Here is a 25,854-nt window from a genome sequence, read left to right on the forward strand (position 1 = left end):
ACCTAGCTACGTGAGATCTCGTCGTTCCTTCGTGGCCGTGTTTACGAGAGGATACGGGCTGTTCAGTAGGTCTCACGGGAGCATCGCGACGATCCGCTTTATCATTCGAATTCAACGGAGCGAGATTAACGTTGGCTCGGAGGACCGTTCGCGTCGGTGTTAATTCGCTTCCTCTCGTTTCTCGCGTCCTTCCCCTTGATCCTCGTCAAAATCAACCGGATCTCGGTGATCTAACATTATTTCGTGTTTCGGAGATCCGTGTCTAGGTATTTTAATTCGACGATCTTGAGGTTTTTAATTACTCGCGAGATTAGTTTCACGTCTCGTCTTTATCTCTTGGTTTGGTGGAAGGTTTGGTTCTTGGTGGAAGGAAGTCTTGCTTTGCTTATTTTATTCGCATATAGCAGAGTGTTTGCGCTATTAATTCTCAACGTACTTCTTGTAAGTAGCAAAATTTGGAGATATAAGATAGAGGATATCAACATTTTACTATTTTTAGTTTAGTAAATTTTATTACAATGTCTTGAATAGATTTTCAAATTTGATATAGCCTTTGCGTAATGATAATATTATTTCATTAAAAGAATATAATATTCTATTTTATTAAAAAAATCTATTTTCTATTTTTCTTAGAAATAGATATAGTTCATACAAAGAAAACACTGAAAACTGGTAGTGCAAACACTCTATAATATGTTAGTACATATTTTAAAGCAACGTCTTGAAATAGTAACTGGCTGAATTAGCCGGGCTGATATTAATGTTAGTCTTGAGAATCTTCATGCAATTGGTAGCGGTCAGTGGTTTTTTACGAGCGTGTAGAATAAGACATCGAAGTTAGTGTATCAGTGTCAATAAACGATAAATATCCTGAACAGCATTTTAATTACCTTATGGTGCAGCAGGTAACATGGTGCAGCTCAGTTTCGGTTTATTCCATCGAGCGGTCATTTGGATGTTGTATTTCATATTAGAAGAGGTGTTAGGGTATATACGGGCGCATGAAATCGTGCTTACCGCGAAGGTAATCGTAAATTTACGGCGATCTGCATGCTCAACGTGATTATCTTGAATTTTATGAGGTTAAGCGCTTCTTAAGACCAATTCGTATGCGACTATTTGGATATTTGGAGAAATTACGAGCTTAGAGTATTAGAGAATTATTACGTTCATTACATAAATCGTTACGTATTCACCGTAAGGTTATTCGATGTTTCAAACATTTTTCTGATGATCTGAAAATTTGTAGAAATTTCGGGCAATTTTAAATTTTGGAAATTCGAAAGTTTGGGACTCAAAACATTGGGTACTATTATTAATACCATCCAAGTTACCAGATCCTACATATTTTACCTTATGTAACATTTATAATTAGACATTAGATATATTTATTACTATTTACACACTCACATCAATATACACGAATTCATAAATCTTTCTCCCTTCTCTGCCTCCACTCTAGCATATGTTTCAAATCCACATCACCTACAAACTACTTACATACATGTAACAGTATCCATCATTAAATCAGAACATTTTACAGCAGTCTTCTTCTCGAAAAGTAACACGATTTCAACGCAACGTGCGAAGAATATCATCTAAATTGATCAGATACTTTACTCAATGTTCCTTCTTAGCAACAATTCACAAGAACCTGTCTGTTGAATAATTTTCGTGAAAAGAGGAACAGTCGTCGGCTCTTTTGAAGTTCTTCCAGCGTCCATTGCGAAGATCGTGCTGGAACCGCATTCTGGCATGTCTGAATCTCGCAAGTTCCAGTATATCAGATGATGTACGGAGTGTTAAAAAAGTGGTCTATATTTATCAAATATGATTCTAGACGGCAAGACAATGAAGAAAGTTTGTATACAAAAATATCGTCTGAGGCTTATTTTCTGATCCTATCACTGGTTATGAAACGCACTTGAACTCGAGGAACTTTCTTATCGCGAGTCACACCCGCGTCGACGAATTTCCGGTGATGATCACTTGGTGAACGCTTTTAGAATAGATTACGGAAGGGCTGTCCTCGTTAATGAGAGCGCTCGTGTTCCAGTAATTAGCCATAACTCGCATTATCGTTGGCCCGACGTTATCACAACCCGTCCAATACCGGCGCGGGCGTTCGCCATTTTCTTGCGGACGACGTGTCCAATAAATTCCTCGCATTCTCAACCATCCGATTAACGGGCGGACGAGAATCAGCCCACTTTAATTAGAGTATCCGATTATTTATTTGCGAATTCCACTATAAGTTGCGGCCAGCGAAAACACGCACGAGACCCGAGCGAGAACGCGTCTCGACGTCGAGCGCGCGCCGATTTAATTAACCATACCGCCGTTTTTCCGGCACCGGCAGAATTTATTTCGCCTTCGTAACGGTTCCTCGACGACGTCGTTCCTTCCTCTTCTTCTTCGCTCTTGTAATTACGATGATTTTAACTAGATAGATATGCTAGTTAATATCATGATCGTTGCGTAAGAGGATGACAGAGTCTCTGGTTAACTAGACGAATTGCTGAAACAGTAAGAGCTAAGTAGTGTCTAAAAGTTCTTCGATTTTTTGACGTTTCTTAGAGTGTCATAAACTCAGTATCATTCATTAATATCATTCATTCATTCTCAGTATCAATTATTAAGGATTAAGAAATTTACTTATTGTCATTTTCTGTTCTTATAAAATATTACGCTGGAACATTTCTTATTTTCTTTAACAAGCCATGTGATTTGATCACTTAACTTACGCAATTTGATCACTTAATCGCATGATTATCTTTGCAATGCAATCGTTTAAAATGACGAATGACGATGTACGACGCGTTTTAATGTTACGTTTACAGCGCTGAATCGAGAAGAGGATCTGTCTATCTTTTTTGGATTTGCGCGATGTTATACGATGATATTGCTATTGCTTAGTGTGCTATCTTGATCATCAGCTTCACTGAGAATTACAGATACAGGTTTCCTATCTATGTATTAACATGAGGTAGTAGGATGAGGAGGATGTAACAGGTTAACGATCTTTGACGTTCTTTTAAAGAAACGCGAACGAACTCATTACACAATTTAATACTATATTACCAATACAATGATCATCAGATTTGAACTAAAATTCGACGCCGTTACAAACATCTGCAAATTCATCTTACCTTATTCCGTTCATCTTCATTACCAAAGCTTCGCACGAATCACGTGACTTAATACATAACTCTTACGAATACGGTACACTTAAATTAATCACTATACTTGAGCAAAAATTGCAACCTACTAGAACCGTTTGCAAATTCACAAAGGCTCTTTTCGCACGAACGAAATTGCTCAGCATCCCACGGTAGATACACTCGTCGAGTATATCTACTTTTACGAAAGTTTCACGAAAGTTTCTCAGATATTCGAGGAAGAAGACAGGAAATATTAGGCGAACGTAGTCCGCCCTTCTTCCATTGTTTTAAAGTTTTCAAGTTGCGGGTCGATGTCCTTATCCAGACCAGTATGCCTAAAATATGCACGATCTTGCCAGTTGACTGATACGTGCCACGGCTGCCTTTTCATTTATTCATTCACCCTTACCATCGCGGTCGATTTTCTGTCGTTTGTGACTGATTTCGCGATGCAACTTCAGAAATAGAACCGTTGGTGCAATTACCTACCCCTCGTATTTTTTCTCGATTCCCTTTCGAAAATTATATTGCTTGTTCTATTTGTTCTCTGAGACCCTTTTATGCTATATACGGTAGAATGGAACTAAAATTTGAATTTGATCGATTAATTTTTTGAAGCATTGCGAACCACTCAGGAACTATTTTTATCGCTTTTATTTATTTTATCGTGATTTATATAACGTTTCCTAATTTCTAGTGTAATCTATAACTTTGTTTCAGAATGGAGACGTTCCAAGAAGCTGGTGTTCAGATGTTAAAGGAGTTCAGGGCGCTTCTTCAGCATTCGCCGCTGCCTCTTCCGGGGACGCGACTTCTTCAGCTCCTGGCGTTAAACATGTTCGCCATCGAGTCGACGCAGTTAAAGGGTAAGTCGCCATATTTCTTTTCCGCGTGTTTATTTGATCTCCTCTCGTGTTGCTCTTTTCTGTCACGATTCGCGAAACGTGACGTGGAAAAAGGAAGGCAGAAATTTCTCTTCTCTCGTGAAATGTCGAAGATGGAATCGAAAGTTTCCAATTCGCGACTATTATCGTGGAATTATTCATGCAGGGGTCACGTGTGAATTATGTAGGTACGGATGGAATCGATACGTTTGCTGGTTCGCGATTCGAATTTAGATGGATTTGTATAGCACGGTATACAGAATTTCTGAGAAATGGCAAACAGTGCATTTGAACTTTGAGAATGAATTTTATTGAGTATTATTTGATTATCAAAATATAAAAAGTATTATAAATTAATTTCATCAAATATTGGTTTCTAATAGGATAACACAAAAGGTAATCTGAACGTATTAATTTTACCAGCATCTTTTCTCAGCAAGAAAAAAGAGTATTAATAATTTCATAAATTTCAACCTGGTTTCTACACCTTTTCAATTTCTACATTGTTAATGTTAATCAAAATTCAAGTAATCCCCAATTGTATTTATTAATATATCTCTTCTTTTATTAGTGGTAAACTATTATCTTGATTTGATCATTGCATATGGGGGTTGTTGCTCTTTTATGAACCGTTTACCTGTTTCCTCCAACATAGTTCCCTAATTGCAACCATAAGAAAGGCATGACTTGTCCAAGTTACGCGAACCACCGTACACGTTACAAGGATATTGCTATTATTTCTTATATATTGGCATGACTTCCTACATCGAGTTATGCTCAATTTTTCGCGCATATATTCGTTTCTATGATAAACAACATGTAATGTAAATAAAGAAATTCGTAATTTCAATAAACTGTAAGGACATCTCTCGAGGAGTACCTAGTCTCGTCGTCATTCTTAATTCTCAAACTCTCGCGTCCTCGAGATTACTAACGGGTTCGTAAATCGAAATACCACACCTAATGGCGGTCGTTCTTCAAACATCGTCTTAGCCGTCGAAAGTGAATATTTCTTACTTTATTAACACTTTACTGACCACTAGCGGTTCAACAGTATACGCACGCCCGACCGACAGCTCAGGTGCAGATTCTCCCTGGCGCCGGCTCTGTTTTGGTTTAGAATCTCTAATACCATTCTTTTCGTTCATGCCGAACGGTAAGTTTTTCAAATTGGTATAAAACTGTGGAAGCTTACAAAGTAACGCAACTGACGCAACTGAGCAAGGTACTTTAGTACTAAATAACAAATTATTGCTCAAATAATGAGAAAAATTGTCGGCAACCAAAAACCGATTAATTGGCTATCGGTCGGTATAGTGTTAATTAACACGCAGAACCGCCACTCGGTAAGCGATAGAAAATATTCTATCTAATTTCTCTATTATACTCATAGTAGAAAGGAAGGAACCTCTTGAAAATCCTTTTCCAAGGTGGAAGCGATGTAAATTGGGAAAAGCTAGGCTGATGATATAAGATGGTCGATATTGTATGCTTTTCTCTTGTAGTGTTCGTGAATAAAAAAGAGGAAAGGAACCAATGAATAGGATAAAAGAATGTATAAAAAATACGATTAATATGGTGAGAAGCGAAACGACTGATCGAAATTACGTCTCCACGAGGAAGGCAATCGAAGCAAGGAAAAAGCTTGGCTGATGATACGACATGGTTAGACGTTACAGTGATAGATCGATAAAAGACACGGGTTCGCGCTTGTTCGCGAGAGGATAAGTCGGCACTGTTGGAAGGCGGAGAAGAAAGTTGTTACGACAACGTTGTAACCGGCACTTTAGATCGAATCTCTTTCACGGTCACGTCCGTCTCTCGTTATTTAACGTTGGTACGTAAGCCCCGCTCTGTGGCCCGTGGCTTTATTGTTTCACGTCGTTCTGTCGGTGCTTGGCAGCGGCGGACGGCCGCGATAAATCAGAATAACGACTACGCCTGCTGCCAAAACCCATTCGAATTCAATTCGACGTATCGTCCCCGAGGATCTTTTCGTTTTCAGACGTATGTATACGCTCTGTCGATACAAACTGCTTTGTCTTATCTTTGCCCCGTATATCAAAGTCTCTTTATCGAATCAGAGCATAAAACGCATTCCTGTACTTTCTTCTCGGATTCTCTGTGATGGTTTCGCGAGTGTAATGATTTTTATTTTGTTAGCGTTTCACGTTACGTACAATCGTACGAGTTATTGTGTCATTAACTGTGAATTAATCGTCAGCATCTGTTTTTTTATTTAGAGGATGATTCGTTGTGAGATGTTAGTTTACGTGGACTTTATAGTTTTCGATTTTACGATTAATCGTTGAATTCATCGTTTGATGTGTTAAGTGGGGTTTTCAAAGTGGTTCTGTAGAAGAACAATGGCTGATACATGGGGTTCAAGCTTTTAATAAGTTTAATCTCTTCAATGTTATAATAAATAGAGGAAATGAAAGATAAAAGATTCTTACAAGGAAGATTTATATATCAAAATTAATCATTTTGTTGTCAGTATTTCCATTTTGAACTGAACTTTTGTTTGTGGAATTGTTTCTGTTACTTAAATGTTAGAACATTCATTGAAAGCAAGATAAGCTCAAAATAATGGAACGAAATCTTTTTCTTTTCCTTCAATATCCACGAATGTTGATTGTTTCTTGGCTCTATGTATCTCATAAATGATTCTACAGATAAAAAATAAATATTTCTCGATAATTTACAAAGGACTATTCAACGTTTCAGCCAAAGGCATGTGTACCCAACGCGTAATATTCCTCGGTATCGTTCTTTATTTTGAATATTATTTACGGCTGGAAGCCTTTCGCGTCTTCGATCTTCAAAAAATTCGTAGGAGTGTCGTGGGCGTGAAATGGTGGTCTGCCGTTCCATTCGGATGTATTTATACTCTTTCAAAATGCGGCGTTCGTAAATTTCTATGGCAACGCAGCTAGTTTACGACTCAATACTCAGAAGAAATTCTCGACGACGTAAAATCGAAGGGGATGAATGCGCGGGCTCCGCACTGCCCAGTCCGATGCTCACGTTTCCACCATTTTTTATTTTACGTGCTATCCGCTCTCTAGATTACGTTTCGCGCTCGAGTTTTCCGATTTCGAGATGTATGTTCGATTTATGGTCGTTTTATTCCATTTTGTAAGTGCTCCGACTTTGTTGGAAAGAACGCCGAGAGAATTTGCTTGCCCCTGTAGGTGTAATATTAACATTTCTGGAAAGAAATTTTTGGTTTGATTCGGACGTTGATTATTTCCGTACGTAATTTAAAGGTGTATAGAGTTTGCTATAAGAATCTAAAAAATTATTTGCGGTGATTGGGTTTATGAATAATATCAATAGGCGTTTCAAAACATTTTTTAATATCTTCAATTCATTTAGAGAAGTCTTAATTTACAGATTTTTTCTACCATATATTTTATAATATCAGTAAAGTCTGCTAGCAGGAACTAGATAGGAAACGGAAATTAATTACGTTTTGGTAACTAAAATGAAAAGAAAGTGTGCGTGTATTCCTCTACCATTCTTTAATATTCTCAACCCTGCGAAACGAACGTTTCTTACGATTTCCTGTAATTCCTTTAGATTTCAACCGGATTACCGCGTCCAGGTAACTTTGTTTAATGTCCCTTTGAGTCATCCCCAGAGCGACGTGACTCAACGCCGCTGGAGCGGTGTACAAAAGCAACAGAAGCAGCCAGGGCATTCCAGGTTTTTGCGGCCGCGTGCAGGTGCTAGCCCCATATAATTATCGCTAATTCCTACACGAGAGCGAAACTCTGGTCAAGGACTCCTGTCTGTTCTCTTTCTCTTTCATTCGAAGACGAAAGCCACACTGAGTCATCAGCGGGGTTTGAACTCTTGCTGCTCTATTTCCGATGTAAAACCGTCTGCGCGGATCTTTTGCACCTGCACCCTCTTCTTTTTTTCCGCTGGCCATTTAACTGCGTAGTTTCGTTGCAGAAGAACACGTTCCTCCGGCGAAAACTCTTCATCCACACATCTTCGACTCGTTTCCACGGAAACCCTTTAGCGTTCTTTCATTAAAGCCATTTCCGCGTATACCAAACGTGTCTTCATCCTTGTTTCCTTCCTCTTCTCGTATCCTAATATTTTTTGCAGAGTTCCTTCTTGCAGCATAGTAATAGAATCGTCTAGCATATTCAGGATTCTGGAAATTTGTAGAACAGCTTGTTCAAGTTTTCTTGAATGACCAGTATTCACGAGATGGATTTGGAGTTGTAGAGATCCACACGAGACTCGATAGGTTCTGGTTTTATTGGGACAGTTCTTATTAAATGGTCCATTGTCTGAGAGTTAACACTACCGCGTCCTTAAAACCATAATTATCGAACTATTTTTTTTACACTTTCTTGTCTTCACCAAGAAATAATATAGATCTTACATACAATGCCGATAATACACTTCTTCTCAAATCGTACGTATTTGAACATCTATGCAACACGATTGGTTCGAATCAAATCATCCATCTTACTGCACCTAACGGACCAGTTTATGGCTTTCTCGACCTGGTGATAGGCTATAGTACGCTTTAATTATCTAGCAGCTCGTATGATCAAACATAGAGAAGTACTTCCTGATCATTGGACGTGGTAGAAACCGATCGGGAGTGACAGAGATACAGCCTGACACTTGCCAATGAATAACCTCATCTTTGACACGCTGATGGCCGTGCAATCGGCCAGCCAGTAATTGAAATCATAAACACCGCTAGTAATGGGCCATTGGGTTTATGGACTCGTGTCGACACTGTCTGCGGTCGGATGTCGCGGACCACCAGGGTCCTGACTTCATCATCCTTAAACCGCCACGGCGCATCCTTGTGGTCTGCTCTATCGATTTTCAGTCGGCTCTTTCGCCTCTTCCGAGTTACGAACGCTATCTTAATGCCCAGTGATAATTACGCTTGGTGCACAATCTTTTATTGCCTTACGTTTGCAGATTTAGGCGATGTGTCTATTATATCTTCCGGTACCATTCTTGAATCAAAGAAAAATTAAACACACACACGCATTCGTCAAGAAGTTAACATTCGAGAAGATCTTGATCACGGACAGATGAATCGTAGGAACGGCAAAAAAAACCCGGAAATCTTAAAATCTTCTATATTCGTCTCGAACGCTTCTTCACGCAGATTTGTAATTATTTCAATAAATTTTGTATTGTACGATTTGTTATTGAAGCTGCTCCTTGAATAGAAGACCAGACAGAAAAGCGTAAAATCACATTCACAATTACTTTTCACGAGGCAACGAGATGGAGAGAGGGAGGGAGGGAGGGAGGGAGGGAGGGAGAGAGAGAGAGAAAGAGAGAGAATCTTAAATCTGCAAAAAAGCGAATCGAATCCCACCGGTACAAGACGTCGTTCGCATTCGTCCTCGGTGGAGGCCTATATTTTTCAACGATTTTAATCTCCTATTCGCCGCGAACGTAACTTTTTCATACACGTGTTTCACCCTGTAAAAACGAAACATCCGTTTTCTCGGGTCGAAGCATCGAGTCATCCTTGAGACATCCATCAGATCCACTTTGTCATCGATGGAATTGAAAGCACTCGAGGAGTCGTCTTTATAGCCGAGTGGTAGCCGAAGATATTGCACACGGGGCAAGATAATCCACGTCTTGGCCGTGGCTACTTGATGATGAAGAGATTCCTCTGCGGAAAAGGGTAAACGACCTTCCACGGCACCTAGCCGCGAATATACTTTGCTGCTTTCGAACCACCGGGTTCGGTTGTTACCAATCAAGTCAGGATCTAAGAAAGGCAGCGTCCAGATTACAGGATAGCCATCGCTAGAATCGTAGTTTTCGTCGTTTGATTCGCCTTTTGATTCCATTTGGCTGCCATAGTTCAGGCTCTACTTTGTCCAATATCGCAGTACAATGTGTGTATTTAGCATAATTTCTACGTCTACTTTTTGCTTAGATACATAGCTTATTACGTGGAATTTCACCGCGTGGATCATCATTTATTTTATTCCTCTTCTTTACTTTATTTTTGTTTTAATTTCGTCGAGTTATTTTAAGACGAGGATGTGGATACATATTCTTTCTGAAGGATCGTTTTCTGGGGTTAAACATTGTTAATTGATTTCAAGGAGCTAAGGATCTTTAGATTTTTATCGATCTTTTATCTTCTTCTCTTCGTTTCTTTATCTTCTCTATTAACCCTTTAGAATAAGGATAATAAAACTATATTCATTCCTTCTTCTTTTTATGAATTATTTACATTGGGAAAAGTAAATTCTACAGAGTACGATATAGAGAAAATAATACAAAGTGTATTTAATACAAATTATAATATCCACAGTTCATCATCGGGAAGATTTTGCTTTATTGATCACCCATTTTTGTCTATAACCAAATACTAAAATGAACTTGATAAAAATGTGTTGAAAATTCACATACGTGAAATATATTAACGTAAAATTAATTACTCTTTTCAGTCAAAATCGTTAAATCAATATAAAAAATCGCATTAAAGAGTGGAAATGTATATCCGTTTTCCATTTCCTGGAACAATTTGCGATAAACCTGTCAGTCGTTCAAATGGGGTTGGAGCGTGAAACGACAAACGAGTCGCTTGATGAAAATTGGCACGTACGAGCGCTAATTCGAAATGGAAATACGATCGATACGGATGCAGTAAAAATCGTGATAATATAGTGTACTAGACGTGTTCGTATAAATATAACGTCGCTAATGTTCCATTCGTGACCACTCGGATTCAGTTCTCCTTCAACGCGATTACGTTGATAACAGCACAAGATCGATGCTGATTTAAACGTGTACCGTCGCATTGTACATGAGTTATTCGACAAGGAATCTTCCCTTTCCCTTATAAATAGCGCTCGTCTGAGCGGTTCTTCTCGTATCTTTCTTAAGCCAAGTTCATACTTAACAAAACGACATCGAAGAACATGATTTACAGCTTGTTGATACATCGAAGGAAAAGGAATTGTAGCGCTTTACGTTTTCTTTTTTTATGCTATCTTTTTTCTTTCGTTTATCATTTGTAGCGATTGTATTAGGAATACGATTATGATTATATTGTTCTCTGTCGAACTATTTTCTTTGGTATAGATTTCATAGTACGATTGTGGATAGCAGATAAAGTAATAATTGTTTCGTCTCTACAATATTGTAGTAGTACATTGGTACAGAAATAATGTATTATATCATCTCAGTACTTCATTCATGCTCTTCGTCTCTGCAAGCTCCTTCATCAGGTATAAACCCGGCTTTATCCCTGTCCCGTTCGTCCATTCATTTTGTCTGCTCGTTTTACCTCGAAGCACCTTGCAAGCTATAGCCTCCACGGTAATCGGATCTTCGAAGGAGATAACTGAATTGGAAAAGATGGTCAATCCAGGGACCAAAAATCGTATCACGAATGAAATTCAATCGGGGGTTGTACGAGGACAGTCATCCCGCTTCACTTGGTCGATCCATGTCAGCTCTGTGATTCGACGTTTGGGAAAAGAAAGATCGTAACCGAGATATTTATATCCTCGGCAGCTGCACCTAGTCCCGAAAAGTCGAAGAACTCGAGTACAGTGCAAGCGTATGAAGGAAAACTTACTTTATTTTCGATTGATCTTCAACGCAAAATCACCGTCTTGTTGATTGTATCCTGATTACTGGGACACCCTGTATTGTTGTCTACCGGAAAGAAAGATTATGTATTGTAGAAAAACAGAAGCATATTTATAGCCATTGTACCGATATACAATGCGTCTGAAGCTTATAGGAAATCTCGCCATAAGACAGAGCATCTTCACGTTAGAGTTTATCTAATTACGTCTAACTGTACCGGATATCAGACGAGTATTATTTGCGATAATACGATAGACATAGCTAGCTAATTCCCTCATCATTTTGTGGGTAATTCCCTCGAACCCCCTCTCGTTATCTTCATCGTACCGTTGCGTTGTATACTTCGTCTCGTGCGAGGAGACTATCAGCCGCTTTCCTACGTTGTAACTTTATTCTCATATATCAGAAGGATTGAAGGTATCTTGGCGATTCGCTGATAGAAATAAGGGAAGATGAAGTGAAGATAAGAGGCAGAGACCGGGCGTAGTATAGTGAATTCAGTTATTCAATTATTGTTTCGGTGGAAGAAATACCGTCGCAGATTAGTAGCGTGCGAAGGATTTTTGTACTGTTGATTTCAATGGCTTAGAAGACGGAAGTCCAAGAAGTTTTACCTGGTAATTGAGAAAAACGATCGGTTTGATCGCAATTTCATCTGAGCGATCTAGCGAATTTTTAGATCGGTTGAAAGATGAAGACGAGAAATTGGAATGAATCGAAAGTGATAAATAAATAGAAATTGATGTTTACAGAAGAAGATCGATGAAAATTTTATGGGATAGTTTGAAGTACATACTCGATATAATTCGATGAAATAGACCGAAATATTCATAAACTGTATTTTTATTCAGAATTAACGCTGTGTGCAGTTAAATGTATGCTTAATTGTAATAATACTATAGTAAATCGTAATACTTTAAATCCTGAAAACCTCGCGTTTCTTTTTTGGGCGCCGAACGCACCTACGTGGTTACCAAAAGCTGACTAAAATAGTCCGCAATATATATCTATGTCCAAGGATTACATTACCAAGGAAAGTAACTAGAAGTGTACAACTGGGAGGAAGATAATTCTACATAAAAAAAAGAATGGAAAATATACAATTTTACTTTTTTTACGCGAGACTTTGTTTTTAAGATGTTTATTATTTTTGAACATATTCACCTAATGTTATATATAAATGGAAATATACTATAATATACAATATATAATACCATCATATAGATGATAATCAAAATGATACGACGAAGATAAATAAATTTGATAAAAGTCGACATTCATGTTTCCAAAAGCTTCCGCGTGTAAGTAGTTGCAAAAGATAGAAATAAAATTTATCCCGTTATTTTATCGGGTTCGGTAGAATTCTAACATTAAATAAGACTAAGAAGTTATAAGGCGAGAAATAAAAAATTATCATTCCTCTATCAACACAAAAATGGACGACCTCTTGATCTCTATGAAAGTAGCCCGTGAGGCTAGCATGAAACGCGTGCAAGGGCGTCGCGCTCCATTAATAACCGCGATAGCAGGCCCCGTGACTTACTACGTTGGCGGCAGTGAAATTCGCAAATTACGCGGTTCGAATCACTTACTCGCTGCGAAGGGTGCATATTAAGCGGCGACGACGATCTCCTTGGCGGGAAGCAGAGCAAAATGCCCACGCGTGAGGTACGCACCACCGCGGGCTAGACAACGAACAATCATACCTACCGACGTCCAGACTTAATGTACCTAATGTCTATAATCTCAGATCATCTGCATCCAACCGTGTATATCCGTGCGCAGCTCTTTTCCACATACTCGACTTCTCGATGTCGACGTTCTTCTTCCATGCAACTCTACGACCGCTAACTTATTACATAGGATGTTTCAAAAAGTTGAGGTCAAACTTCAGGAATGCATGATACTCATCAAAACGGATACATTTGTTTTAATAAGCGTGAGCCTAAATATTATTAGCTTTGAAGCTACAATTGTCTGTAGGAGTTTTGTTCCTATTGCTAAGTGGTATCGGAACAACTACTTAATATGCGTGTATTTTATTAATTTTTGATTTCCGGATACTAAATGGATTTTTATAACTTTCTATCTTGCGTATCATTGTTTCTCTTTTTCCTTGCCCTTCCTTATATTCCTTTTTCCATAAGTCGCGTTTCCATACATATATATATGTATATAGTATAATTAACTATATTAACTAAATCGATATGTAAGTATGATCAACTAATGCATATCGTACTGATTATGCTTAATCTAACAACAAATCTACATGATTTACTCGATAAGTTAGATATATATACAATAAAGTTTCTTATGCTGTTACTCGTTACAGCCCCAAGATTAACGATATGTATTCGAATCCATGTTTATCAAGACCTTTTTACTTATTTGGTTGACTATTATGTGCTCCTAAAGTTTGACCCGACACTTTTGAAACATCTTGTACTTTCAGACAAACTGTTTCTTTCGTTGTTTTCCTCTGTTGATCTCGTTTGATTTTCGAAGGGGTTTATCATGGCGTCAGTTGAATGAACGTCCGGCTGTTTCGCGGTTAACCGCACGTATCGCTGTTATTAAATTGCCTCATTGTTTTTACCTTTGTTCCCTCACGGTCGCTCCTGTTTTTATCGGATACGGTCCCCCGGCGATCATTTAAGAATACTCCTCTTCTACTCTGCACCTTCGACGGTCGTTGATTAAGTCGTTCAGGCCTCTGTTAAATTTAGGGTTTCCGGTTAGGCAGTAGACGCTGGAAAACGATGGTCGATAGAGTGGGAGTGGATAATGATCGCGGTTAGTTCTTTGTGGTTGCGTTTTCCTTTTTTGGGGCGGTTTGAATTTTGATATCGGCAGGAAGAATTCTTGTTAGTTTTGGGCTATACTTTTGATAGAATTTTATATGTTTATTTTAGTAATTTCGAGTTTGCAGTAATTGGGGTTGAATGTTTGAAATTTGAAAAGAAAACAGAATATCGTCAGTAATAAGTATATTGAATTAATTATTTTAATTTTAAGATCCTACACAAGCCGCTCTAATTAGGTTTAGGGAAAGATTGCAAGTCTTTCGAAACTATTTCCAACTATTAATTCGCTATTAATTTGAAAAATTCAAAACTCAAAGTCGGATATGTTCACAACATATAAACCGAAGGGTTTGCATACTTATGAACTGCAGCCTATATTGCTTGAAAATGATAGTTACTTAAAAATGGTTTGGCAGGACCCACGTCAAAATTGCTCGAGCTTCGGGTATATTCACTTGAGAAGATTACACGAAGGTAGTAGCATGGGCTAAAATTTCAGCTAAAAGAAGTGTCTCCCGTATGCTGCTCACGTGCGCGAATCCGAAGTTATATTACCGATCGAGGCTGGCAGAGGCGAAGAGAAGCGCGCCAGGAATCGGTTCCGAGAAACTCGCGGCGAGACCTCGTTGGCATAAATTATCGAAAAGTACAGCCCTCGAAAAATCCACTGTTCGTGTGCGTGCGTACTCGGTTCGAAATTGCCTCTCTAAAACACGAGAATTATTGCCCTCCGTTCTCCGGTTCGTTCTTCGTTGGATTCGTTGGTTGGTTTCGGCCTGCTTCAATCCGCGCCCCGTTTCCCCTCGCGGGTTCCTTTTCGCGCGTGCTCTCCCACACGCGCGCTTTGCCTTTGTAAGAATGTCCCGGCACTCGCTGGCAGCGGCCATGTAATTTCATTTCACGACACTCCGCTGAACAAACGAAAAGGGAAGAAGCTTTCTCGAGCCGTCCCGTTCAGCCTCGAGCCCCGTTGTTCGACGCGCTGAAAAGAATCGATGTGTATAGAGGTTGTAAAAGGTTGGAGGTGTAACTGTTGCATGAGATGGATGGGAGAATTCTCTTTTCAGAATGGTTGCTTCGGGTGATGTTTGGTTAAGGTTTGTTTTATTGCTTCGGTATTTTGAAAAATTACGCAATAAAATACAATTACGTTTGCAAGTAACGAGTTTGCAGGTAAGTTATTCTATTGTTGCTTTATTTTAAAATGTGATGTAATAAATACGCATTTATAAGTATCGGGACAAGTAGATTAATAGCTTTTTTAAAGAATAGGATAAAATTTGTAATCGAATCAATTAGGGATTACTAGGATTACTGAAAATTCAGTAAAATATTATATTTTCCTCAAAGAAAATCATAATATTACACATTTTGTTATTTATATCTTTTTTAAAAAATTATGCATATTATATGATCGTATTTGTTTTTTAAATAGCACCACGCATGAAAAATTTATTTCTATATTTGATACATTTGAAAACACGAAACTGGTCGTTAAGCGGTTGTCTACGTTTCTCGAGTGCATTTTCCATTTTCTCTTCCCACTTCGTCTGGATTGTCCGGACTATACGCTGTTCATCTATATGTGTGACCCGTTCGCATGATTGCGGTACAGTGACCTTTGAACTTTGCATCCGCCCAGACACGGCTACATCCGAATATTAGGAGGGATCATTAGGAGGGATGCGAATCCTGCTGGATTACCGCAGATTAAATTAATCCAGTCTGTCTCTCGGACCGGTGCCTATTCCACGTGACATTTGCACGCAGTGAATGTAATGTTACTGGATTTGCAGCTTCATTATTAAATCTTAAATTTGCATGAATATCTTTAATTAACATTTCATGTTTATACATGAATAATAAAATTTAATCTTTTTTTGCAAATTAACATGTATTATCTTGATAATAATATCTGGATAATAAAAAGTATACTACTTCCCACGATTTTTAGATTAATCGATATAGTCTTATCTAGTAAAACAGGATCTCTATTTTTGTAAAAATAGGCCAAGTATATGATAAAAAAAATAGAGCAATCTAAGACATTGCTTTTATCGTTGTTTTCATTAGAACTTTTTTACTCCTTCATAAAGTGACATTAAAAGCAAAAAATACGAAGGAAAATATATTTATCAGGTTCCTTCCCTCTGATCTCCATATTCACTCAGTTAGTAAACTCAAATAGGTATGCCAGGATAATATAAAGGACAATATAAGGGACAATATAAGGGATAATATAAAGGATAATATAAAGGATAATATAAAGGACACTATAAAGGATAATATAAAAGATAACATACCAGAATGTACATAAGAGCTTAACCACGAAAGTTTACGCGAAAGGCTGGTTACACGTTCATTCGGTTGAAACCGGGGAAAGAATAGCATAAAGAATAGTAATATAGGAAAGGGCTAGAAAAATAGGCAAAGTCGATGAAACAGTCGACGCCAATGGATACGCATCTCTGGATGCATCGTCGTGACTAAAAGGTCTCCGAAAGATGTTATCAAAGCGACGAGAAGACGGGTCACGAGCGGGTTTTTGCACGTAACAAGAGGGAATTTCGTAGGATCTTGCGGAAGGAGCGAAACGTATGCAACACTTTGCACGGGTCATTAACACCTCGGTCAAGGCTTTAAACGAATCTGATTGGAGGGTCGCGCGCGAGCTCGTAAAAACCAGGACGGTGCTCATGGGGGAAAGAATAGGCTTCCTGAGATTGTCCGTGGATAAACCTTTGGAACGAGTAAATTGCGCGTCAAGCGGAATTACGTAAGGGAAGAACCCGAGAGAACAGAGATCGCGTTCCGATACGTAGCGACATTTACTGCCGGAGGTCTATATCCTTGTTAATTGCTTGTTCCACTTGATTCGTTGTTTCTCGTTAATATGAGACCAGATTGTCGCATAGCTCGCTTTATTGGTTAGACCAGGTCCCTCTTCTACGATTGAGAATATTTTGAGAATATTGATCTTCCACATCGATACCTTAAAAATAATAAATTTAAACGTTTTGTACAATAATGTTATAACACGGTGACAATAGCGTAGAATGTTGAAGGGATAAAGGAAGAAAAATCAAAATGCTAACAACGAGTTGTTTTTAAATTAATTAAGACTGTCATATTTTATGGGGAGCTTTTATTTCCGAGTGCTATCGATTCTGAGAATATTAATTTTCCTCATTGATATGTCAAAAATAACGAATCTCGATATTTTATACAAGATGCTGTATCTATCGCGATTTATCGGTGAAAGAGCAGAGGGAGAAGAATTAAACAGAAATGGAATCCCCGATGATGAATTATCGTTCTCCAATTAATTAGGATTGTCACACGGAATGTCATCAGTTTTTATTACACTAATCTTCCTTATTGAAATCTCGATGTATTATAGAAAAAATTGATGGCTAATAGAGTAAAGAAAGAAAAACTGAACAAATATGGAATCCCTGACGATAAGTTCGACTTGGATTGCAATTGTCACGTCTTTCGTAAGATCTTTTGCTCTCGGGTGCCACCGATTCCAAGAAGATGTCAGCCTTGACAAGGCCACTAAAAACTGACTCCAGTTTCTTTCGTAAATTCTTTCCATGGATGGGATTGGCAGGGAAGATGACGTCCTGGCTGATCCTTCTTCGTATCCGTCTGGCTGTGTGCACGTTTCACGGGGAGGATGACGCTGTTTTTGCGATCCCACTTCTCACGAATAATTCGCGGTTGGCAAGGGACAATTAGGGAAACGTTTAATAACACGATAGAAGCTGATTTCTTCGCTTTTGCGATTTGGAACGCATGCAAAGATACATGTTGCTAACTTGTACTATACTGTGTCAGACTGCTTGTTAAACTAATCGCCCTTCCTACGGTTATTACGTTTACTTGATTCGATTTGAGGATACTATCATTCCGTCTGATGCTTTGATTATTTTAATATCCATCCTCAGAAGTAAGTTTCGTGGTCTTGTTTTCTGACGTGAGCTGAATTCAATAGTTCTTGCTTCTCATTTTATTGCTAATTATTTAATAAGTTACCAGATACTAGTTGCTTACTTGGTGAAACTCAACTGTTCTGAATATCATATCTCATCCTTCCCATTAAACTTCATTACTAAATACCCTGATGCAATTATGTGGTTTATCATACAAATCGACAAATCAACGACATCCCTCAATCTTGTTCATAACCTAAGAGGATGAATGTTACTCAACACACGTAGAATAAGCTAGGAGACTATTAGTAGGTATGAATTCTTATTTTAATAAGACCCTTACATCTTCTATAAGACATTCAAAGTTTTACCAATATTCCCTCAATATACGATAGGCGTTTTAGAGGATCCAAAGGATTAAAATAATCGAACACATCATCGATACTCAGAAACATCAAACCGCTAGAATCACCCTCAGAAATTCTCTATCTCTATCTCTATCCACTTTCCGAATCTCCCGACGGAATTCTAAACAGCAATTTTTCAAGCGTCGACTCGCATGAGAAACGTTCGGGTCGTCACGGTATAGTAGCCAGCGCACGCTACTACCTCGAGATCACATAATCTCCGTTGCGGTGTACGCGGCGCCGTGCCTAATGTAGTGACATTCGTCATTTTCCCACCTGGCGTTCCTCCGGGCTTCTTCCCACAAGCGGTCTGTGCCCGCCGCTTTCAACCCACACGCGCGCGCGTTACGAGAGGACACGCGCGCCTCCTCTGCTCGCTCGTGTTCTCGTAGCCGCGTGTCGCCGGAGATAGATGAGGGACTCTATCTTCGGCACGGAACCAGTTACAGCTTGACGAGCTGTGTGTTTCGCGTAATGCCTCGCGATCTTATCGTCCTATTAATAATAAACCGCGAACGGCGTTACACGCTGCGAGAGGGAAATGTCTTTCAATGGTTGTCGTTTGTTTCCATGGACTACTAGCACGCGCCTAAAATTATGTCTTAGACCTGGTCTCTTTCTTTCCCTGTCTTTTCCAAGTACCCTGGCTCGCCAAAGAATTCGAACACTTGTAGAAACTTTTAAAAAATATACAGTGATTATAAAAAATATCTGTACATACACTTGTCCTCAAAGCGTTGGTTTTTATTAGGTTCTACGTTCTATTTTTATAGTGTTAAGTTATAGCGATACGAAAATACTACTAAGTAGTATGAAATTCAATATATTTGGATCCGATTAATTAGTATTTAAATGCTATAATAAATACAATGATATGTAGTACTTGCTGTCGTTACTGTATCATGTGTGTTATACGAAACATTTAAAAATTTCACTAGCACTCTAATGAGATTGTCATGATTGTTTATATTAGTAAAATATGAAACAAATCTATATGGAAATTGCAAGATATTTGGTATAAATATACGACTACATTTTGCAGAGATACCAAAAGTATTTCAACAGAAAATCAAAATTCAAAGTTACACGTTTTTCTTTAGCTTTTCTGGTTCTATCTGAAGATGAAATCGGAAGATTTTACAATAGATGTCAGTTACGTGATTTCACTAGCGAACCCGCCAGGAAGATCGATCTGTATTCGCATTAGCGTCTAGTCACGGCATGGTCGCTTGAAAATTGGACTGTATTAGCCCGTTTAAACAGCATTGAATAACCTGGAACGAACCGTGACCGACTCGCTAGCGTAAATCAAACTTAATTAAGCAAAACGTAGTAACATACGAGCTGGGTTCGCTTTCTCGGTCTATCGCAACTATCAGGTTAATACGCACATATGTACATGCCTCGAACAGTTTTTAAGTAGAATCTCTCCGTGTATGTCGACCATGAACTCCTTCGTATAAACTCGAGATTCCCTTGCCGCTGTCATCTCCTTTTATCGATAATTTTATTAATGCGAGCAAGAAATATAGCTGCCTGTAATTCAATATCTTTGAATTTACATCAAGAAATTAAATTTTGATACATATGACATGAACAATATAATATTGGGAATTACCCAATATATATATGGTATATATAATTATTTATGTTATTTTTTTATAATTATTATATTTATAATTACTTATATTATTATTATAATTATTTATATATATTATAATATGTAATAATTATAATATAATATATATATAATTATAAAAAAAGGGCACACTTCACCGATTTCAATGAACTTGTAACATGTTGTTAAGGCCAACATTGTGAACACCTTCTTCCTCTAATACATGTAATCGTCGCGACTTCCGCTTCTAAGATATTAAAAAATCTTCGATTAAATTTAATTTCCATTATACTTCATTCTGTCATATAGATGCTCGTATTTTCATATAGACGTCTTAAACATTTTTTTATATACCACTCGATACTTCTTTTAATTATCTACAAAAAGTATTCAGATACTTGGATCGAAAAATGATAAGCTTAAAAGGTATTTTTATTACGAATATTACTTTATTACTTAGTAATCGTATAGAAGGCAAGGAATGACAATTTAGTATCTTTTTATTTATGTTTCTTCTTTTACAACGAATTAAAAAATGCATCAAATGGCGCACAAAAGAATGTTCCATTTAAAAAAACAAAGCTGATATGGAAATTTTTGAAACATCTCAGTTTTTGGAGAAGGCACATACACTATGTGATGCTTCTCTCGAAACCATTTAATTTTGCTTAATGAAATCTTCTATCGTTTTAACGCTATGACTTATTCCGGTTGCATGAGACACTCTGTATGTGATACGATCATATTTATAATAAATTGATGAGTATATCGATAGAGTATCGAAAATAATTTTAAAATAATTTTCTGTCGGAAAGTATTTTTACTCTCACTACCGCGTACCTCTTCAACGTCTTGTTCAACCAGTTAATCGCACGTTATTTCACCCGGAAAAGATTCACCTGTGGTGTACGAGGTGTACCTTGACAAACGTTTATGAACATGCATTGTAATGTCTTTTTTCGTCTCGACCAATGCGAATTAACACATACTTTCGAAAACAGGACGTAATATGGGTTTTGAACAAGACGTTGCTCTAATGCTTTGATCAGAATGGCAAACAGAGTTGAAAGCTGCGTAAAAGGTATCATCAAGGGTTATTAAAATACAAGTGAAAAATGCATTGGCTAGTCAACCATCTTCTACCGTTAATAACTGGATGCAATAACAGTACAGACTAATACGTTCAAATTTGAAAAGATATAGATCATCGAATATAAATCATAATTTTTTAAATAGGATATGTAATTCAATTTATAATATGATCTTGCATCTCAATAGGTCTCAGTAGTGTCAGAAAAATTAGGACAGTCCACCTACTTTTTTCAAAAGTTACTTTCAAACGTATTGTTTGCATTTTAGTACGAGCCGCGAAACGCTCGTTTCACAATCTGTTACCAATCAATACGATTTCTTTCCCTCGTTTCCTACCCTCGTCGCTCTTTCCCCTCGAAGCATCTTTCGTAGCTGGAAAATGACTGACAATTACGCGTCGTTCGAACCTGAAGTTCGAAACCAAAGGAAGGGTCGAAATTTAATTGTTTCACGGACAAAAACCCCTGGTTCGGCTGGTTATACCGGCGATCGAGCTGGCAAAGTTTCGGGGCTGCAAATATTGCCACTCTGAGCATACAGAGCCCCAGGCCTCGCATGTTTGAAGAATAATTCGAAGAGGCGAGCTGCATCGAGATTATTGACTCTCGAGCGTATTCGACGAGCAAATAATCACGAGCCAGCTGGTTCAGAGAGAAAAAGAGGGAGATTTACGGATACAAATACACGGCTCGATGTTTGACAGAGCGTTATATTCAAATCGAGCACTTTCTAACTATATCGAACCATTCGCGAGGATCATTTGGACTTTTGTGGTGGTTTCTAGGAAAACGGATCTTTTATTGGAGTTGCAGTTCGTCAGGTTATCTGTCGGATATAATAATTTTTGTTTCAGTGACTTGTTTATAAACAATTGATTGTACTTAGTTATGAATTATGAGTGATCAACTTGGTAGTTTGGATATTGCATAATTATGTATTAGGAAATGTGAGAAATTTAAGGGAAAGCCTTGTTTTCTCTTGATTTAGCGATAATTATATGTTTAATATATCGGAGATGAAAGGACACCGGAGCCTTCCCTCTGGAACTTCGGGAAAATCCGTAAAATTGTAATTAAAACTTACAGTTGTAATTAAACAATTTGCGGACATTCTGCCCAATGGTACTTGTTTGCGATTTGTGATAATAAACTTGGGCTCAAGGCGATCATCAGCCGCCGAACGTAGCCGCGGTCAACGGAACGGGCGCTTCATCTAACAAAGGTATGGAGCGATAGTATGACCCTCATTAAAAGAAATACCGATAGAGGTACCTGACAGTAAAACATTCCAACGGTTCCTTCGGAATGAATATTAGATGTTGAGGCACCTACACAGTAAAAATGCAGTTAGCCTGAGGACCCGCTATAAAACCTGGTGTTTTTGGTAATTAAGATTGTTCAAACGGACAGGCAGCCTTTGTCTCAAATTGACCAATTGACAGCAACGTCAATTTCCCTTACTTTCGGAACGAGGGCTATACTCGACGAATCCGATGATCTCGTGTCCTTAGACACACCCCATCATAGTTTTCCTCGGTGGCATCATCGGGACGAAAATTCATTCTTTCTTGCGATCTCATCGACAAAGAGAGTAGCGCCTTACGATCTGTGAGTATTGTGTGAGCAAGTATATCTATCCTCCCGTTGACCGTGGATTCGTTATCGAACCTAAAACCAACGTCACTAGTATCGCCAGTGCCCAACCACCGCACCGCGGTTGATTATCGAATCGATAGTATCCATACTCGTATTACCAGGCCGTACCTTCGTTATAACCCAGCGATGGCCCATTCCAGTGAAGATCTAGCAAATGCCCACGACTCTATTCCTGACGCTTCTCTGACAAATACAATGGGCAAAAAATTACGAAAGATTACGTTTCCTAGAAGTTTTATGAAATTTTCAACAATATTTTCATACCACGATACTTTTCTACTACCGAAAAGATAAAAACACGCGGTAAGGTGGACATTATAGGGCAAAACATAAAAGTCAGACGAGTTTGTGTCCCAATTAAGTATATTCGAATCTTCACAAAATATCGACGAATTTGGAATCGTTTCTAAGATTCAGACTTCCGTCATTTTCCTTATGTCACAGTAACGAGTCTCACGACTCTCTTTCTCTATGGATAACTAAGCACACGCGAGAAGAGCCCTAAGAGCGTCAATAGTCGAGAGTCGATGAGTCGATCTCGTATCCGTGCTAGTGCCACTAAATAGTCGAGGAATAATTATCCCCCGAGTTCGTTCCCTTTCGTGGTAGCTTTAAATTAAACTACGGTTTATACACCGGTTTATCGCGCCATGCTAATTTAACGTTGTCACACAAATGAAGGCTTATATAGAGGTTGGCCGACTGTATGGCGAACCTTCCGGGCTACGAACGCCTCGGAGACAAGCTCGCGTGGACCATTAGCCGTGCATAAATTGATTCCACGCTCTATGATCCTCGTGTTCGTGCGCTGCTTCCTCCTTTGTACCCTGATTATTGGCCACTTATCGCGGCTATTAATTATTCGATGGAACTCTAACTGCTCCTGCCTCCACGATCACGCTTCGCGTTTCTACGTTGAACGTTACGCCTCCGCTACGACGCCTCCTCCGTCTCTTTTGCGGGACTATGCTTTTGAATGGTAATCAGTAGGCTGAGATTTTTTTTGTATTTATTGCTGAAGATATAAATATACGCAAAATGCATAAGCTGGAATTCCAGATATCAAATCGTTGAGAGAAATTCATGTATAAAGATATTGTTTGAGGTTTATCTTTCAAATTGTAAACATTTTTATTTTATGTTAAGAATCTTGCTTTATGTCAGAAATAATTGCTAAAGTAATAACGCCGGAAACAACCATTTCTTTTATTGATTTTGAAATGAAGTAAGTCGATTAAATTCATAATTAAATAACAAATCAATTCGATTACTAACTTTCAAGCCAACTGCCTCGCAATATCTCGTAACCTCTCTAATAATTTAAAATTTCTCGTATATAAAAGATACTTGGCAATAAGAAGAACGAAAGCAAAACTTAATATCAAATCTCACTAAAATCCCTATCATACTTCGAACAAGTCCGTCCGTGAAATCCCAGCTCGACACCGCAAACCTCTCCTCATTCCCCAAGGTTCATCCCGCACGACAAATTGCTCGCATTCTATTCACGTCAGCGTGCCCATACGTGCCTATACCTTGCCCTAACTCTCCATCTCTGAACCGACTTTACACGTTTTCCCTCGAGTATTATCCCAAGACTGAGCCAAGAACCTAACATCTTTCAGTGCCCTACCATACACTGCAGTTCGCATGTATTTGGACACTTGGTTGTAATTTCGTCAAAAGATTTATATTTTTGTTATATCGTTAAATAAAGTCTCTGTATTATTAATTTTATATTGTTTATCATAACTAGGATCAAATGCTTTGCTAAATTTATATTAAAACAAGTAACATGCTTGTATTATATTCCCTTAGTACTACGTTTATTAATAACAAATAGCTGACACTTCATAAAATCTATATAAAGTTATAGAATATAGATTATGGAACGTGTGTAGAACTACGTACTGAGTAAGTCAATGTGAAGAAAAAGATTTTAAACGAATTATGTTGCCTTTGAGGTTTATCTTATAATAAGATAAATGCAATTTACTTTGATTTTCTTTACAATCCTAAGATCAAATAGAAGTTACCTTATTGCAGAATGAAATACAGATGAATTTGCTTTTTCATCAGCTACAACGCGATATTAACAAAGATACATTAATCCTGAAACAGCTCAAGATAACAACACTACTTTGATATCTAAATTAATAATATGACACCTAAACAAATCAAATTGCATACGTCGCATAAGTGTCTTCAAATACAACTTAATACATATAGAACATTTTTTGATACAACAGATAACGAGTTTTTATCATTTTTATTATTTATTTAATTCTTGCTTTTCGGCTTTGAATGGCTTCCAGCTATCAGTCTTGCAACCGTACATAATCTCTATCCAATACAACAATAATATTTTCCCTTAACACCTTAATTCTTATTTTCATTATTTATAACACTTTGTTATTTCTCTAGTTCTTATTCTTCTAGTTTTTTATTTGGTGCAATTTCCTCCAGGGAACGAGTTATTTTACATAATAGTTTTTATTGACTCACGCAGATAATTGTATTTCGTATAGATAAGCAAACAAACGCAAGTACGAAGTTAACAGCATGAAATAATTCGAAAAGAAAAGCAGACAGAGATACACCAAGAACGAGAATTTCCTGATGATTTTTCAGATTTGATTAATTTTCTGTAAGTGTTCTCATAGCTTTAAAGGGAAACTTTACAC

At 38.0% G+C, this 25,854-nt stretch overlaps 1 protein-coding gene across 5 annotated transcripts in view; it reads left to right on the top strand.

Moving 5' to 3' along the window:
• Positions 1 to 25,854, top strand: part of LOC100742633 (telomerase-binding protein EST1A) — a 144,688-nt gene that overhangs the window by 26,559 nt on the left and 92,275 nt on the right. For all 5 annotated transcript variants that reach the window (XM_012386563.3, XM_024368173.2, XM_012386562.3 and 2 more), the window contains one exon: positions 3,882 to 4,027. In XM_012386563.3, coding sequence (XP_012241986.1) covers positions 3,882 to 4,027 — 146 coding nt within the window. The remainder of the gene's footprint in view (positions 1 to 3,881; positions 4,028 to 25,854) is intronic.

This window comes from Bombus impatiens, unplaced genomic scaffold, assembly GCF_000188095.3.
Source record: "Bombus impatiens unplaced genomic scaffold, BIMP_2.2 scf_0396, whole genome shotgun sequence".
Classification (NCBI taxonomy): domain Eukaryota; kingdom Metazoa; phylum Arthropoda; class Insecta; order Hymenoptera; family Apidae; genus Bombus; species Bombus impatiens.